The sequence below is a fragment of the Phocoena sinus genome, chromosome 17, assembly GCF_008692025.1.
Source record: "Phocoena sinus isolate mPhoSin1 chromosome 17, mPhoSin1.pri, whole genome shotgun sequence".
NCBI classification, from domain to species: Eukaryota; Metazoa; Chordata; class Mammalia; order Artiodactyla; family Phocoenidae; genus Phocoena; species Phocoena sinus.
This window is the reverse complement of record NC_045779.1, coordinates 28,184,269-28,204,247: the sequence shown is the minus strand read 5'-3', so window position 1 is coordinate 28,204,247 and position 19,979 is coordinate 28,184,269. Positions and strand designations below refer to the sequence as shown.

Here is a 19,979-nt window from a genome sequence, read left to right as displayed (position 1 = left end):
CCAAGACATGGAAGCAACCTAAGTGTCCATCAACAGATGAATGGATAAAGAAGATGTGGCACATATATACAATGGAATATTACTCAGTCATAAAAATAAATGATATTGAGTTATTTGTATGAGGTGGATGGACCTAGTTACTGTCATACAGAGTGAAGTCAGTTAGGAAGAGAAAAACAAATACCGTATGCTAACACATATATATGGAGTCTAAACAAAACAACAACAAAAATGGTCAGAAGAGCCTAGGGGCAAGATGGGAATAAAGATGCAGACCTACTAGAGAGTGGACTTGAGGATACGGGAAGGGGGAAGGGTGAGCTGGGACAAAGTGTGAGAGTGGCATGGACATATATACACTACCAAACATAAAATAGATAGCTAGTGGGAAGCAGCCACATAGCACAGGGAGATCAGCTCAGTGCTTTGTGATCACCTAGAGGGGTGGAATATTGAGGGTGGGATGGAGGGAGATGCAAGAGGGAAGAGATATGGGGACATATGTATAACTGATTCACTTTGTTATAAGGCAGAAACTGACACACCATTGTAAAGCAATTATACTCTAATAAAGATGTTAAAAAAAGAAAAATGAATGATAATTATGTGACATGATAGAGGTGTTAGCTAGAACTCTGATGGTAGTCACATTGCAATGTATAAATGTATCAAATCAACATGATGTACACCTTAAACTTACACTATATTATATGTCAATTTTGTCTCAATATAAATAGATAAATAAATAAATAAGATAAACTAATTAAAAAAAAAAAAAGGCCTGCTAGTTAAACCTAATATTCAACCTGTTTCCCTTTGTTCTCCATTTCCAAATATTTTTCACATTTCTGCTCTCCATTCAATAAGTTAAGTATACTTCTTCTCCATTAAATTCACACATTATATTTATGTGCTTTGGTTGGTTTCACTTAATATAAGAACCATGTGTATGTTTAGTTTAACCAATTATTTCTTTATACTCTAATTGTGAAATATAACATTAACATGGGGGAATTGTTTAATATATATTTAAAATTTAACAAATATTACTAAAAGCAATGCCTGTGAATCTCCACTGAGGGAAATACAGAGAATGTTAGCAGTGTCCTGCCATGTTGAGTGCTCTGTCTCAGATACCACACATTATGCCACCTCCAAGAAGATCCCTCTCCCCTCAAAAAAAGATTAGAACCTTCATTTTCAAAAGGTTCATAAAGTCCAAAGGAAAACTAATAAAAGATATACTTCTAGATACATCTTGCTGAGATTTCTGAGTTGAGATAAAGAAAATACTAACAAGGGATAGAGAATGATACAAACATCAGTATTTAAGTAGAATACTAGAAGTGGTTAAGATGTTAGGATATTGTACATCGGATACTAAGAGGAAAAGAAATATAGTTAACTAATTTAGACCAAGTCAAAATATGCATTTGTGGGGAAAAATAAAGACTTCTGTAGGCATGCATAGATTCAGAAATTATATTATCCATTTACCCGAAGTAATTATTTTAGAAGCAACCTAAAACCTAAGAATTGAAGGAGAATGGATATAACTAAAAAAACTTACAAAATTTTTAATTAAGTCCTAATGTGTAGTAATGACAACAGACACTTGGAGTGGTCAAAGAAGCACTAAGTACAGAGTATATGAGAAAGAAAAGATATAAAATACATAAATATTTTACAGAAGCTGGAAACTAAAACTCTAACATTTATGTATAAAACTTGAGCTTCTATGGCAGAGAAGGGTGGTGGAGGAGGAGGTAAGGCGGTTTGGGAGTGATGAAATAGAAGCTTTCTAAAGTTCATGTGTTGGCAAAGGAGATCAGAATATACAATGGAGCAAAGACAGCCACTTAAATAAGTGGTGCCTGGAAAACTGTACAGCTACATGTAAAAGAATGAAATGAAATTAGAACACTCCCTAACACCATACACAAACATAAACTCAAAATGGATTAAAGACCTAACTGTAAGGCCAGACTCTATAAAACTCTTAGAGGAAAACATGAGCAGAACAGTCTTTGACATAAATCACAGGAAGATCTTTTCTGACCCACCACCTAGAGTAATGGGAATAAAAACAAAAATAAACAAATGGGACCTAATTAAACTTAAAAGGAAACAATGAACAAGATGAAAAGACAACCCTCAGAATGGGAGAAAATATTTGCAAATGAAGCAACTAACAAAGTATTAATCTCCAAAATATACAAGCAACTCATGCAGCTCAATATCAAAAAAAACAAACAACCCAATCAAAAAATGGGTGAAAGACCTAAATAGACATTCCTCCAAAGAAGACATACAGATGGCCAACAAATGCATGGAAAGATGTTCAAAGTCACTAATTATTAGAGAAATGCAAATCAAAACTAAGATGAGATATCACTTCACACCAGTCAGAATGGCCATGATTACAAATGTACCTACAATGAATGCTGGAGAGGATGTAGAGAAAAGGGAATCCTCTTGCACTGTTGGTGGGAATGTAAATTGATATAGCCACTATGGAGAACAGTATGGAGGTTCCTTAAACAACTAAAAGTAGAACTACCATGTGACCCAGCAATCCCACTACTGGGCATATACCCTGAGAAAACCATAATTCAAAAAGATACATGCACCCCAATGTTCATAGCAGCAGTATTTACAATATCCAGGAAATGGAAGCAACCTAAATGTCCATCAACAGAGGAATGGATAAAGATGTGGTACATATATACAATGGAATATTACTCAGCCATAAAAAGGAACGAAATTAGGTCATTTTTAGAGATGTGGATGGACCTAGAGACTGTCATACAGATTGAAGTGAGTCAGAGAGAGAAAAACAAATGTTGTATATTAACGCATATATATGGAATATGAAAAAATTGGTATAGACGGTCTTATTTACAAAGCAGATATAGAGACACATGTAGAGAACAAACATACAGATACCAAGGGGGAATGGGGGGATGAACTGGGAGATTCAGATTGACATATATACACTATTGATACTATGTATAAAATAGATAACTAATGAGAACCTACTGTATAGCACAGGGAACTCTACTCAGTGCTCTCTGGTGACTTAAATGGGATGAAAATCCAAAAAAAGAGGGGTTATATATATACACGTATAGCTGATTCACTTTGCTGTACAGTAGAAACTAACACAACATTTTAAAGCAACAATACTCCAATAATTTTTTTTTAAAAAAGTAAAAAATATAAAGTTTGTGTCTTGGATGGGAGTTAGCATAGCTATTGTTTGATTTTAAGAGAAAAATAGATAAAAAAGATTTTATCTATAAATGTTTAATATATTATAGCCACTAATGAAATGGAGAGGCCTAGTAGAAGATACAAATTAAGGCAGTTGAGAGGGAATAGATAGGAATTAAAAGAAAATTCATTAAGCAAGCATAAGGAAAGAAAGAAAAGAGGAAACAATAAGTTAAATACTTGGAATCAGGATGGAAGAAATATAATCCAATACATTTGTTAATATAATAAATGTAAAAGTATTAAATTTCCCTGCAAAAATAAAGACTTTCATATTGCTTTCAAAAACAAGATCCAGATATATGCTGTTTTAGGAAATATGCAAAAATAAAGTGACAGTGTAATGGGTTAAAATATTCTACCAAAAGATATGTTGAAGTCCTAATCTCCAGTGACTGTAAATGTGACCTTATTTGGAAATACATCTTTGCAGATATAATCACAATGAGGTCATTAGGGTGAGTCTTAATCCAATATAACTAGTGTCTTCATAAGAGAAGGAAAAGAGACACAGACACAAAGACATGGGAGAAGACCATGTGATGATGGAAGCAGAGATTGGAGTGGTACGTCAGTAAACCAAGAAATGCCAAAGATTGCCAGCATACCAGAAGCTGAAAGAAAGGCATGGAACAAACTGTCCCCTAGAACTTGCAGAGACAGAGCACAGCTCTGCTGACACCTTGATTTCAGACATTCAGCCTCCAAATATCTGTTGTTAAACCATTCAGTTTGTGATAATTTATTACACTTGCCCCAGGAAACTAACGACAAAGAAAGGTGGAGAATAAATGGATATATTAGGGAAATGCAAACCAAAAGAGAGCCTTATCAGTAAAGGATCAAGTAAAGTATCAAACAGAGTAAAATTCTAGGCTAAAGATAGTAAATGAGATATTATATAAATAAAAGCTACGATTCTCCAAGAAGTTATAGAGAGGCAGTGTTGAAAAGGGCACAGACTAAAGAGCCTATACTCTAGACACAGATGCTCTAGAACCAGGCTGTAGTTCCTGGCTCTGTTATTAAATATCTCTGTGACTTTAGGGATATTCCTTAACTTTTCTATGCCTCATTTTCTACACCTATAAAATGGGAATGATAATAATACTTCACTTATAGGCAGTTATGAGAAACAAATGAATTAATATATGTAAAATTAATATATTTAAATGAATTTATATGCACTAATATATAAAAATACATGTTTAAAACAATAGTTATCATAGAACAAACACCAAAAAAGTTAGCTATAATTTTTCTCCTCTTATTATTATAAAACATCATATAAAAACCATCCAAGCAATGTGGGATATAAAATAAAACCTGAAGAAAAGAAGAACTTTATAAAGTCACTATCTGGTAGAGGACTTTTAAGCAATCACTTTCAGAATTTGACATATCAATTTGCCACAAAAGAACGAATTCTACAGAGGATTGGATGATACAACCAACAAGGTAAAACAAACACATAGTATTATACTAAAAGCAGAAAATATATCCTATTTTCCACTTACAAAATCTCATTATTATGAAACCAAGAGAAATTCTTAATAAGATCCTTAAAAAAGATTTTATAATACTCATTCTCTCTCCATGACCCAAGAAAACTAGAAATCAAAAATAAAAAGGCCAAATGCAGCTTAAGCATTTGAATATTAAGATATTTATATCAAAATAACCACTGTAAAATACCACTCTTCTCTGCATCACTCTGTTTTATGGCAATCAAGTGGCTGAGTTGTACAAAACTGCTCTTGCCCAAGAAGGGCCACCATTCATTGGTTCTAAACCAGGGTGGTACCATCTCCTTAAGGAAGATTTAGAAATGTATAAGGGTACACATGGTTGTTACAAAGACTGAGGAGTGCTGTTGGCCTTTCAGGTTTGGAGATCAGGGATGCTAAATGTTCTGCAAAGCTTGGAATACTCTTACATAGTGTAGAACTGCCATGGCCAAAATATCAATAACGTTTCCATTGGTAAACATTGTTTTAAAAGTGACTACAAGGGACTTTCCTGGTGGTGCAGTGGTTGAGAGTCCGCCTGCCGATGCAGGGGACACGGGTTCGTTCCCCGGTCTGGGAAGATCCCACATGCAGCGGAGCGGCTGGGCCCGTGAGCCATGGCCGCTGAGCCTGTGCGTCCAGAGCCTGTGCTCCGCAAGGGGAGAGGCCACAACAGTGAGAGCCCCGCGTACCGCAAAAAAAAAAAAAAAAAAAAAAAAGTGACTACAGGGCAAAGAATCCATAGGTGCTTAAGATATTTCTATTTGAAATTAAGTTAACACTCCTAGGGTAAAAAAGTCTTCTATAAACCTAGCAGGCAATTCAATGTTCAATTTTCCACAGTAAGAACCAAATTCAAGAAACTTCTTTGCTTTTGGACAATACTCAGAGAGCATATAAGATTGTTTAGAGATTGTTGCAGAATCTCATTTTCTTTTATTACTAAGACTCAAAAAGGGAATTCACATTTTTTATTTATAGAATAATTAGATAAATGGATAAGTCAGTACATAGGGAACTGTAAATCTATGTAATTTGCTATTTAGGTTATATTAGCTAAGTCAAGTTCTGAGTGCACAAAACTTTGTTACTGGAAACATTAGTGCTTCCGGTAACTACATCTTGCACATCTTGCACATATTTCAAGAGCGTTCTTTCTTAGTGTTTTGGATGGCACTAAGACAGAAGGCAATGTTCTAGAGTAGATAGTATATAGGGATGAAAATGAAAAAAGCATGAGTTCTAGTGTTGGCCCTACCATTTACTATGTGAACTTCTTTGTGTTTACTCATCAGTGACACTGGAATAACGGTATTTGCATTATTTGTCTTGAAAGATTGAGATGCAGAGTAACTATAAAATCCCTACAATGACCTGACAAGCTGCCCTGGAACTCGCCCTCCCTCTACCTTATTTCCTGCCTAATTTCCTCTTTCTCCCTCTGCTGCACTGGTTTCTTGTTCCAATGTAAGATCTCTGCACTGACCATTCCCTCTACCCAGACACTCTACCCTTGATAGCTTCAAGCCCACCCTCTCACTCCTTTACTTCCATGAGGTCTCTGCTGAAATGCCACCTTGTCAGAGAGGCAGTCATACACCATCCAATGAAATACAGTGCTCCCAACTTTATTCTACTTTATTCATTTACATAGTCATGATCTACTGTGTAACACCTCAGATTTTACTTTGCTTGCTCTTGTCTATCTGTTCCCTGTAGAATGTAATCTAAAGAAATGCAAAAAATTTTGCTATCCTTTCCTTAGGAATAATATTCTACTAATAAATTAGAATTTTCTGAATCTGTCCATATAAAAATTTAGCAATCTGTTTAGTTGGGAAGTTTGTATCTCTACTTTTTACTAATTTATGTGAAATTATATATTATTTTTTAAGACATTACATGTTTTCAGACACATAATTCTCATGATTTAGAATAGTATGGAAAGTTACCCTTTTAACCTGTCTACTCTGCCTATCTTAATTATCCCAGCACTCAAATATTCAAAACATGCATTGAATTTGCATATTGTTTCCCTGAAAAGATACTATATTCACTCTATTTTGAAGTGAATTTTTTTCTTCATTAAAAGCAACATGTTATATTTCAAGACTTCAATATGTCACAAGCTAGGTGGGCCAAGAGCATATTATTTGCTCTAATAAAACAGTTTTCTACTGCAGTGTAGTGTAGTGGAAATCAGAGACCATTTCTTATCCATTTTACATTTCTCTCATATATTGTACACAGCAGATGCTCCATAATCATTGATTAATTTGAGTATAGACATTCATGCAGTGATAAGTATCCCCACCCTTCTTTAAAGAGAAATAAAATAAAGAAGATACTTACATTTAGAGCCTGATGAAGAAGATCCACTGGCAGTAGATTTTGATCCCCCTTTCATGGAAAAGGCTCCTTTCCCCCTGCGAGTTGTTACAGCCACTCTGGGACGCTTCAGTGGAATTACTGCACGGGGAGGTGGAGGCACACGTCCATGGTAATCAAATAACCTTCACAAAATACAAACGTGGCTGAGAATTGGTTTATGCCTAAGTGTTCTATCAAATGTGTGAGACGATTAAGAGAATGGCCTTGTAAAAAATGTCAATAAATGTTTTTGTTTTCATTGTTGTCCTCAAGAAGATTCATTTTTCGCTAGAGAAACAGGATGCTAATATAGTCTATGCTTTCTGGGCATCAGAATCTGACCCTTAATATGAACTCATTTTTAAGGTATGAAAGAACAAAGAGCTTTTCAATATGTTGAAATTATGTCGACCTTCATTCCCAAGTATATTTCTTTTCTTGGTTTAACAGATTTATCCATTTTAGGAACAGAAATATTCCTTTAACACATCAGATACTTATTAACACATAAGTGTGAAAGGAGGAATAGACCATGCAGAATCAGGGACAAAGAAAATTACTGTATGATCAGAAAACAGCTCAGAAGGAAAAAAAAAATTGGAGTATGTCTAGTTTAAAGAGGGCAGCTATAAGAGACAAATCAATATTGTTCCTTACCTCTCTCTAAGGATTTCCTTAAGTAATGAAAGGCTCAGCTGACTACAGAAAAAAGGAGGCTGAGTTTGAATGAAATGCCCATAGCATGAGGACAAACCTTTGTTGACTAAAGAACTGGTGGGAAATATTTATCAGGATAACTTTTTTACTATTCGATAGACATGCAAATTGAGACTAGAGATATTTGTAGTTAGCTATTAAAAAATTCTCTAACAAAAAAGAATATCAGTAAAATTCTTTGAAGTTTCTGCTAAAAAGTGAAAAATGGTATTCACTACAACCAAGGCATTTTCATTAAACAATGAAAGGAATCAAAACTATAAGAATATTTACTCATTTATATAAATGTATAATTAATAGATTCAAAGTTTCATATTATTTATACTGCATACACATAACAAATTTTTGTGTGACTTAGCACATTTGAGCAGCATAAAAGGGTCAGAGAAATAAATATGATATATATATTCTATTTGCCAGTGAACCAGAGGTATTATTACTTTGTCCACTATAAAGAAAATAGTGTTATTGACTTAGAATGATGATTATTATGTAGTTTACTGTGACACCATTATATGGATTACATTCTCATAACTGCTTTAAAACAGCCAATAAAAATAATGTGAAAGACAGAAATGAGAAAACTAGAACAGTTTTAAATTTTAAAATATCTAAAACCTTCTATAATAGGTTATTTCATAAAATTACATCTCATTTACACATACAGATGGAAATGTGATCATCTCTTTTTGGAAAATAGTAAATGAAATATAATAACAAGATAGGCTGGTTTCCAAATATTCATTCATAAACAATGAAAACTATGACACTATGGAGAAGAAAAGTTGTATATAAAGCACCTTTAAAGCAGAACTTAGTACTAGGATTGTCTTCTACATTAGAGAGCTAAACTGTCCAAAAATGATTTGGAAACATGCTAGGGAAATACTAAGAGATGTCTGGAAAGGAAAATAAATGAAACGAGACAGAGATAAAGAGAGGTGTCATCCTCTGTGCATAAGCAAAGTCCATTAGAGCCAAAGAACTGCCAGCAAATAGCAGGTCATGGATGTCAACACATTATAGTTTACTTCAAAAGATATAGACAGGATGAGGCTGAAAAGGGTTGTGAATCTCATTCATACCACTAAGGGCTGGAAAATCAAAAGGGTCAACTAAGCCTGCCCCTCATTTCAATCACAAAACAAAGTCTACATTACTTATTTATAAGTTGAAATCACAGAGCAACTTAAGTCAGTGAACCAAGATACTAAGGCACTTTTCATGAGCTAAAACACCCAGAGCTATTGAGCGAAAAGAAATATGACAATTGACTGATCTTTCCCAGGGTAGAAGTTGCTGCTTGAAATGAATGGCAAGCTCTTTTGGAGAAACAATTTCCCCAGGACTTGAAAATGCAATTTAGCAGGTTCATTAAATAAACTACTCTATACACTGGGTTAAGAAAATTTCTAAAGCACAACTAAAATGTATAATGATGTAAAAATGCTATACTGGAAATGCAGGCCAAGTAAAGTCACCATATTCACTGCTACATCAATTACAATGCAATTCAATAATATTTTAACTGCAATGTTTATCAATATTTCTATTGCTTCCCCCCAAACAGGGATTACAAAACTTCCAGTGTTGGCCAGGCCTACTCTCCTGTGGAGAAAAGAGAGCTACATTTGTTCACTGTACTTGTGACATACTTTTAGTATAGGATGTACATTTTAGTAAAATGCTCAGTGTGTGTTGTGTTCTTTGTTGTAAATTCCTATAGGAAGTAACCCTTGTTCTCTGAATATTTTGATGTGTTGCTTCAAAGAAACATGACTCCTTTCTCACCATGGAATCAGGTTTTACCAATTTATTCTGTCACTGTGTTGGGAAGATATGCGGCATCAGAACTTAATTTTTAAAAAGTGATATTGTAATATGCAAACAAAGCTAAATAGGCATTTCATGTGAGAACATAATTTTAAATTTTAATGGAGTTGGGGTGTTTGTTAATTTTCACTGGGCAAAGTTGAGTTTACAAGAAATAAAAAGAAGGAAGACTGAGTATTGTCCTAAAGCATAAAAACATAACAAGATAAGGATGGGAAGGGGTCAGCTTTCTGGGATTGCAAGATGAGATGTAGGGGCTCTTCTAAATTCAGAAGGAAGTAGATGAAAGGCAGCCTGTGAAGGAGACACAAGCATTGTCTTTCTCATCCGAATCCTGTCTATAGCAAATCAAAGAAAGTAGTCCAACAAAAATTGCCATACAATAGAATTAAATGGAATCCAAATCTCCAAGGTCAGTTAAAAGCGTAAAATTTCTTCCTTCCTCTTGTTTTTTTGTTCTTCCACTCCCAGAATTATATTCCCTTTCCTTTTCTGTAATTGTCCTTCATTTTCCCTAATATTGTTAGAATACTGTTTTTCCCATAATGTTTACAGGTCAAATAGCTAATGATTTATAATGAAGTCAAACACATAATTCTCCCTTCCCTAAGGTCTATTTTAAAATAAAAACTTTAAAAGACCTACTTTCAATCAGTAAATAACATAAATGTAGTCAGATTTTAATAAAAGCAACAAATTGAGGACGTTTGAGGGTCTATTTTATTGAATAAACATTTCTACTTTTCATGTCCCCATTTCTTGTTTGGAATTTTGTTTTCTTTAATAATATCATTATTTCATGTATAATTTCATTATCAAGGAAAAGCTAAAAACTGGTAAACAATTTTAATATTGATTTACTTGATAAAAATAGACATACCTTGTCTCTAGAAAGAATAAGGATATTAGTTATTTTAATAAGTTGCTTTTTAGACAAAGGCAATTTAATGTTATATTGACATATAAAATGAATATAATTTTGAATTCTTGTTTTTACTAAAAGTTTATTATTATTAAACTTCAACAATAATAAAGCAATGTTTACATGTATTTTCAGAAAAAATACATGGAAAAAAAACAACTACCAATCTCTCACCCTAAAACAACTACTGTCATTCTCTATTTTTTTTTTTCCACAAGCATTCATATTTTTCACATAACTGAAAACATAATATATGTACAGTCATGTATCCTGGCTAATTCTCTTTGATTTATATTAAAAATGTTTCTCAAGTTTGCTAAATGGTCTTCCTAATGTTTATTTTAATTGCTGTGGTGCATTTTCTCAAGTAGATACACCACAGAATAGTAAATCATTACTTGATTGATGGACTTTTGACTTGATGCCTGTTTTTCACTGTCAACCAATGTGATTTTAAAATTCGTGAAAAAAAATTGAAAATGTAATATTTGCATATTACACTGAACACTAAAATTTCATTTAGATAAATAGTAATTTAAGAAGCAGTAATTACCTGTTTTCTTCTAAATTTCCCTCATAAAAAAGAGTTTTTCATTTTCCTTATTTATGAACCCAAACTTACAGTCCCTATGTGGTTAAATGCTAACCAAACAATGTAGTCTGGACTTAGGGTTAAATAACTGACCTGCCCAGAGCCAAATTCTGACAACAAATTCAGGGCTGTGTTCTCACTGGGGTCTTTTAGCAGATAAATGAAGATCATTAACTCTAGGACCAGAGAAGATTTCCAGCTCTGTCTTGATTCAACCTTGCACCCTTCTGTCTTCAGCATGCTTAACTTCTGATAAAAATAGTCTATAAAACCAAATTAAGGTGCCTATTCATTTTTAAGAAAGGATATATTTGAAATCCACATGAATGATTCTAGCCTATTAGTATATCTGTTTTCTATACTGTTTGAACTACTCAAAATTCGTTTATAATTTCTACCTGGACTTCAAATAAGCTTTTGGTTACAACTGAATCCGAAAATACTTTTTAGAAGCACATTTCACTTCAGACCAGTCAATGAGTAATTCTCATTTCTGTTTTTTCTCCCTAAACTTTTCCAAGATTTTCAGTGAAGCCACCCCTGACAACAACCCACCCCACATCGGGCTCCATCCCCAATCTTGTACAAATGCTTCTTGAACATGCTTTTAAAGGGCTTTCTGAAATTGTCAATGATCTTTTTTTGGTGATATTTTGATCTTAACTTAATCTTTATATTTTGTACAATTTTTCTATCTTTTATACCTTGTATACAGCTTTGGGTAATTAAAAAGTGAATATAATTAAATAGCAATGGTGAGGTTATAAATCAATAAAATGATTCTCCTATTTAATTCTTACAATTCTGTAATGTGTGTATTGTTAAGCCATTTTGCCCATAAAGGAAACCTGTGAAAAAAGGATGAGATGACTCCCCCAAGTTTAACCAGTCAACACATGCACACCGAGGCCTGAAACTTGCTTCTAACTCCAAATCACACCCTTTGTCAACTGGGCCATGCTACGGTTTCCAAATGTTTTAAGTGGAATCCCATTCTATCAGATGGTAATTTAAATCTGCACAATGAAACAGACGTTGCTTCTTGCTAATACGTTTTTCCAGTATTCATGAATATATACTGTGCTCTATAATCAATGATCTGAGACAAGTGCAACTTGACAGAGTATTTTTCATTAACTTCAACTCTGGTAGCTTCTCTTATGTTAATTTACACAAGGTCAAAATGGATCCAGATCTGAACAATACAGATTTTGAATCACTGATATATATATATATATATATATATATATATAATATGGAAAAGCAGCTCTGGCATTTCTTTTTCTCTGTCAATACACGTTTATTCATTACTGGAGGTTATAAATGGCTCAGTGCCTTTCCTGATACTATTGAAAAAAAGTTGGATTAAAACTGCTAATATCTCAGAAATTGAAAACATTCCTCGGGGGTGTTCAATATAATTTTAGGTATACTCCTCCTTTCACTTTACTTGGAAGAGTATATATATTTATGTTTCATTTTAATAACATGTGATGTTTTTCATGTAGAGTCACACTTGACATTTTAAAAGACAATGCCACTGAATGCTGTAACTTATTGGGCAATTCTTTGTGTAATATAAAAAAAGAAAGTTTAGAATAACCACTCAATTCTATTATTTAGTGATACTCTTCATGATCCCTGAAACCATGGATAGACACTAAATTAATTTTTGGAAAAATTACTGCTGGATAAATGTACCAAAACAATCACATTAAGATGGAACTTTGTGTAGAGAAGTTTTCTAAGCTGAAACAGTTTAAGGGTTGAAACTCCCCAATTACATTAGAATTCCCAAAACTGGCAGAAATAGGCTAACAATAGGATGTAAATCAATGTCAGTTATTAAGGTATTATCTCTCAGCTTATGTGAGACATTCAGTCACATCTGGGGTTGGGAGTCTGCAAACCACATTTCTGTGGGGTCCAGCTGGCTCCTTGCTAGGCTCAGCCAATTAAGGACCTGAGAAGAGGAAGAGAGGACTTGACCCTTCCTGTTTTGCTTCCTGTTTTTGTTTTGGGTCCCTTCTCTTGTTAGCATTACTCTAGCCTTGTTTCTTAACCCTGGCAGCAAAAATTCATTCCAGTAGTAGCAACTGAATCCAGTTTGAGTAATTTTGCAACATTTGCAGAACAGTCTTCACACTTCCTCAGAGACCCTGGCACCAGTTGGCATTGCCCCCTTAGAGGTCTGGGTTCCAGCCCCACGGGTTCCCCCTCTGGGCTCAGATACAGCAGCAGCAGCTAAGCAGAACCTCCTACTCACATTGTGAGTTGTGCAAATCCCCTTTTCTACAGTGATATTTGATAATCCTATCTTTTCCTCTGTTTCCCCAACCCTAGAGGTGGTAGCTGCTTCCTGTAGTTTGCTAACTCCATCATATCACTGTGGGTTTTATTGTTGTTGTTTATTTGTTTTTGCCTTTTCAGTTCCTTAATACATAGTTAGAAAGTTTTTACAAACAATTCTCCTTGTTCAACATAACTGTATGATTTCCGTTTTCCTGACAGAAAACCAAGCAGCATGGAGTTAATGGAAATAACTGAATGGTCTCTCTCTGCAGATAAGTGTTCAGCTGCAACTAGAATGTTCTGGGGGGGGGGTAGGAGGAGGGAAAACAATGCAAACAGAATGATCCAGAGGTGTCACGATGGACTATTATGGAAGGACAACTGAGCAACCAGTGTATTGCTCAGTCATAGGGACACTGCTACATGAGTAACAGTATAAGAAACATATTCTCCATCACTGTTAATGGTTACTGTTAATGGTTACTAGTAGCTAACATGGATTAAGCACAAAAAACATACCAGGCATAATGCAGGTCATAAAAATATGTTACTTCATTTAATCCTCAGAACAATCTTTTGAGGTAGGCATTAATTTCATGCTCACTTCATAGATGAGACAATAGTTTTTGTGGTATTAAATAAGTTGTCCAAGTTTGCACCACTAGTAAAAAGAGAAAAAAAAATTGACCATAACTACAAGCAGAGAGTAACTAAGGAGGAATTAGTGTGGATAAAACTGTTAACACTGACTTGGTAAGCTTTTTCTCTTCTCCAGCCTCTCCACTCTGTTTTCCTTTCCTGGGGATCTATGTTCACAGGGAACTCCTGACTACCTCTACTAGTGGCAGATGCTTCTGTCTTTCTTAGCCAAGTAAAAAAATGAAACATAAGCTAATGAGGGCGCAGACTGCTCAGAGAGTCTATTAGCAATACACCCATATTGATCTTTGAACACTTATAAACCAAACAGATTTTATATAAGACAAATAAATGATTTTGGAAATTGTTCAGAGTTAGCTTTTTTGTGTAGTGGAGTGTCATCTGAAAGCTTCAGGCTCTGTAATTATTTGCTGATTAAGGCTCTTGCTCTTTTGCATGTAAAATCTGCCTACCTATCATCTGTCTAATCTATCTAATGATTTTTATTGATAAAATGCAAAAGCAAATATTGGCTTCATTTTAAAAATGAAAAAACTGAAAACCTGCCTAGTTGCCCAAAGTTACAGGTTAATTACCAGAACTTGGGTCTCCTACCATCTACTTCATTTTAGGTAGAAATTCTTTCAATGTGGAAGGAAATCACATGATAGAAAATACTTAAGAGATTACAATGCAAAAACATTTTCATATTAACAGATTAAAAGACAATGTATATTAATTGAAAACTTTATTCATAGCAATGAAGACAGTGTTCTGCATCCTGAAACATAAAAGCATATCAGAAAATGTTTATTCATTTGTCAAAAACTAAAATTTACATTTGTCAAAAACTAAAATTTTTAAATAAAGAATATCTAAATGTTATCTTTCGTAGTAACTGGGATTATTTTAATGCTGTCAGATCTTCATATCATTAGGACAAGTTATTATAAGCTATTTAATATTTAAAATAAAATATTATATTTTATAGAAATTATAAAAATTATTTGAGAAAACCATCCTTAAAAATTCATGTTTGGTCATAAAGGGTTGACTAGAGAAATCATTTGCTTAACTCAGTAGTTTGAACATAGTGGTGATAAAGGTATGGTTGTGGATCTAATTTCCATGCAGATAAGCCTATTTCCTGTTATGTAAAACCATAGACTGACATTGCTCCTCTTCTGTTTTGCGTATCCACACAGTTGGTTGTTGAGTATAAATGGAGATCTAGTTTATGATTGTAGTTCTCCCACTAATTAACTATGTGACCTTGGAGAAAACGAAATGTCTCTAAATCTAAGGAGATGAATTAATCACAAAAATTGAGTATCCACTATGTGTGAGACTTGATGATAGTCCCTGAGGATACAATAAGCAAAACTGAGCATCTTCCCTGCCCTTTTGGAGGAAGGAAGGACATAAATCAAATACTGTTGTTGCAGAGAGAAATATAGCAATAAAAACCAGGAACAGTGCTGTGAAGGAATAGTAACAGGTGCTGAGAGGGGAACAGAGGAACCTCATTTAGTCTGAGAGAGGTGTTCATGCTGAGATCTGAAGGATGAAGTCAAGTTAACTAGACGGTGGAGTGAGGTATGAGAAGGAGCAATCAGAAGAAGGTCCCCAGGCAGGAAGGAATACCATGTTCTTGTGGAACTGAAAAAGGACCCTCATGGCTGGAGCAGAGAGAACAAGACCCTTACAAGGGATTATGAAGTTTCTTCCCTATTTAAAATGTCTATTCTGTTTTTCTCTGTTTGCATTTTTATGCCTTGGAATTTTTGTTTGTTTGTTTGAATGAATTTATTTACAATTAAAGACTTAAACAATATTTACCTCATTTTGTGTGTGTGTGTGTGGTCCAATGATCTATCTACACACAGTCAGCCTTTGTTTTGTATATCTCTAATATCTCAATTACAAATGCTTAGTTAAATAACACCAGTCCCCCAACAGCACAAAACAAATTTCAGTTACCACATATATATTAACTGTGAGTAATTTCGTAAAGTCCAAGCTTTGCTGCTAGTTTTTCAGTCCACAAATCAATAAGTAAATGACAGATGCTCATGATGATCAGTGGCCAATCACATCACCTCTTTCAAAGTCTGTCAGTGATTTGTCCCTGTGCATCTGTTAGTTCACACACGGATAGCAAATGTGTAGTTGTATTGTTTCCTTGTCTGCTGGTGATAAATCCATGTGGCATTTTATAAAAATGGATAATCAAAAGAAGGGATTGGTGCAGCAAAGAATTGAAAAGTAACACTGGAAATAAAATTAAAATTAAATGTAAATGGAATTAGAGGAGAAATAGCTGACTATAGGGCTGTGGACACTCTTGTATTCAAGAGACTCTAGAGATGGAGGCAGAGGAACTTAGTAAAATAAAATATATTTTTTTATTCCAAATATATATATTACATCCGATATGTTTATATGAATTTTAAGTAGTATGATCCCCAGAAAGCCCTAAGGATTGATTTGCACAGCCTAAAAATGGCCCTGAATGCCAAAAATTTCCTTCAAAATCCACAAAGCTATTTGATATACAGTTTACCTGAAAAAAAAAAAAATTCCCACAAGGTATCATAAATTGACTTCCTTAAACACGATGCCCACAGATGAAGCAAAATAATGGTTTAAGCCAGAGATAAATGCATTCCTTTACATAAAATTACATCTAAAAGGAAAATATCAGAAATTAAAGATGTTATATTAAAATATGCAATTGTAAGTTGAAATTAAAACATATTGACATAAATGAAGAAAGTGGTTGTGATGTGCTGGGAGGGGACAAATATGTCCCAGAGGAAATGACACTTGGCAAAAGAACCACACACTGAGGGAAGTCTCAGAGGTAGTTCACAATGTTAATAAAATGTCAAAGCTGAGCCAGTCTTGGGAGTATGACAATTCACCAAGGGATAAAAGAGGTGCTTTCTCCATATTATAATAAAAGAAGAAGGCAAGTGCTGTTCAAATTACTTTTGATAAGTCTTTCTTTTACAAAGAAATGAAGCACACTAATTGTCAGTATTTTTACATTACAGTGTTAAAATTTTAAATTAGTGTACTAAATAGCTATTAGTTTCACTGTATTTTCCTATACGTATGAAGAGGGAATTTAAATATATGTATACATGTGTAAATATGTATATTTATAACATAAAAGAGTTTTTAATGTTTTGACAAAAAATTGTTGAAGGAGATGAAAAAATCCTATTTCCCCCCATTGATTATTAACATCACTCTGCATGGTTTTCTTTTAAGGTCACACACTGCTATGCAAAGCAAGAATTGTCCTTAATTTTTACTGAATCTATGTGTTGTATGAAAGCAGATGTATTTTAGAAGGTTGTACTCATTTTCTGAATTTATAAATCTCTCAGTCTTGAAGAATTCCAAGTCACCTACCCATCTGGAAAATAATATGGGTTAATTAAATCTTTAGAATATCATCCAAAAATTAGAAACCAAATTTTAGGCTTAAGCACCTCTGAATTCTGAAAGTCCAAGATCTACTATATTTCAGTATGTACAATCAAAATAGAAAAATCTGGCTATCTTATATTTTATTGGGACTTTTTTTTTACTGTAAAATATTATTTAAATGTATTAATCAATAATACCTGTGAATGAAATGTACAGAACAGTTAAAATATAATTTAAGTCAAAGGGAAAGAAGGATGAGAAATTTACATACCTATTGTAGAAATCATCTCTGTAGTAATCATAGTCAAAGACATAACCACTAAGGAGGGAAACAAAAAATTATTTGTTGACAACAGCAATTTTGGTATTAATTTATAATGTAATAGCAATACATTTGTTACTTTTAAATATTTATTTTTCAATGTAATTATGTATCCAAAGGGCTTTACAAGATAATGTCTAATTGGATATAATGCCATATCAAACTCATTATATGTGTGACAATGAAAAGACTGATAATGGATTGAGTGGTTTGGAATGGAAGATGAGAGCAGAAATCAAAATTAATTTTTTAATACTTGAACTACTTGTAGGACCATTTTTTTACCCCAGACAAGATATAATATAGCTATCCTTTTTTCCTAAGGTATGTATACTGAGGCTAAATGAACATTAAACAAATGGTATAGAAATAATATAAATGAAAGGGTTTAATGACGCATTCATTGTTAGAAAAGTAAATAGAAATGTAGTTTCCTCAGAAATCCAGCATTTCCTTTTTATTCTAAAAACTTGTGATTCAATACTTTATATAGAGAAAAATAAAAAAAAACACTTTGAGTCTTACCAACAATAACAATAATTTAGGGCATTTAAATAGGAGTTAATAAGTACATTTTAGTGATAATATTATTAACAAGCTCCTTAAAGGAATGTAAAAAAAAATTTTCCCCATCCACTTGTACAATTGTTGTTTACAAAGCACTTTATATGAATTATTTCCTTTTAATTTTAAGTCCTCACAACAACTCTGTTGGATACTATAACTGGAAAAAAACTAATGTGCACGGGACCTAAGGGGCTAGCTCAAATTTTTATCACTAGTAAGTGACAGAGCTGAAGCTTCAGAGAAAGACTTCTGAATCTATGTCTGGAGCTATTTTTTATGACACCATGCAACACTCCCTAGCTTGGAAGAAATTTAATCTCGTGATGAATGGAGTATCTCTACTGCAGGGGAGTAATCATTTAAAATGTTTATTCATTTTTTATTGTTGTAATATATATATATATATATATATATATATCATAAAATTTACCTTTCTAAGCTTTCTGTAGTCAATTTTTAATGCCAAAATTCAGTGACATTAAGTACATTCACAATGTTGTGCAAACATCACCATTAACCATTTCCTAAATTTTTTATCATCCTAAACTGAAACTCTGTATCCATTAAACAATACTTCTCCATTCCCTCCTTCCCCTGCCCCCGCCCACCAAGCCCCAGTGACTGCTCCTGTTGCTATGAATTTCCCTATTCTAGGTACCTCATATACATGGAATCATACAATATTTGTCCTTTTTTGTTTGGCTTATCTTACTTAGCATAATATTTCAAGGTTTATCGATGTTGTAAATATCATAATTCCATTTTTTTATAACTAAATAATACTTCATTGTATATATATATATATATATATACTTTTTGTTTACCTATTCATCCATTAATAGACATCTGGGTTGTTTCCACTTCTTGGCTGTTGTGAATAGTGCTACAATGAACATCGGTGCACAAGCATTTGTTAGAGTTCCTGCTTTCATCCCCTTTGGGTATATGCCTAAAAAGAGTATTGCTGGGTCATATGGTAATTCTGTGTTTAACCACTGTACAACAGGCAAGTCATTTTATATTCCCCAGATGGTCAACTTAATGGTCCTTTACTTTCTAACTATTCTTATGTTAGGAAAATTGAAAGAACATATTGAGGAGGGCTTGTTATTCCTGGTTTTCTGGATAAGTGTATGTATTTGTCCTGACACTCGTTACATATGGCAGGGTGGAGAAAACCTGCTATAGCATACAGAGCCCATCAGAGAGGGTTGGTTTCACCTCCAACTAGCCTAATGGAACACAATGACTTTGAACTCAAGTTCTGAAGTGCAAAGTGGAGACCTATTCCATGTGAGTGTCTGATGGAAGACCAAGCATTGTCTAGCCAGAGCAGTGCTGCTGGATATCTACCTCTGCAAACAAAGGAAGACAATGAGGCTACTGCTGAAGCAGTAAGAACAAAAGTAACCCTTTTGGCCCACAGTCACAGATTGTTTAAGTCGTAATGTTTAATGCTTTAGTTGATATTGCTGGTGTTAGACTCAACTATGACGTTGTGTTGAG

The 19,979-nt window shown here is 33.8% G+C and overlaps 1 protein-coding gene across 12 annotated transcripts in view; it reads right to left on the bottom strand.

Annotated features, from left to right (window-relative positions):
• Nucleotides 1–19,979, bottom strand: part of RALYL (RALY RNA binding protein like) — a 900,595-nt gene that overhangs the window by 98,779 nt on the left and 781,837 nt on the right. For all 12 annotated transcript variants that reach the window (XM_032610288.1, XM_032610292.1, XM_032610297.1 and 9 more), the window contains 2 exons: nucleotides 17,856–17,903; nucleotides 7,134–7,294 (listed from right to left, as the gene is read on the bottom strand). In XM_032610288.1, the coding sequence (XP_032466179.1) occupies nucleotides 7,134–7,294; nucleotides 17,856–17,903 (209 nt within the window). The remainder of the gene's footprint in view (nucleotides 1–7,133; nucleotides 7,295–17,855; nucleotides 17,904–19,979) is intronic.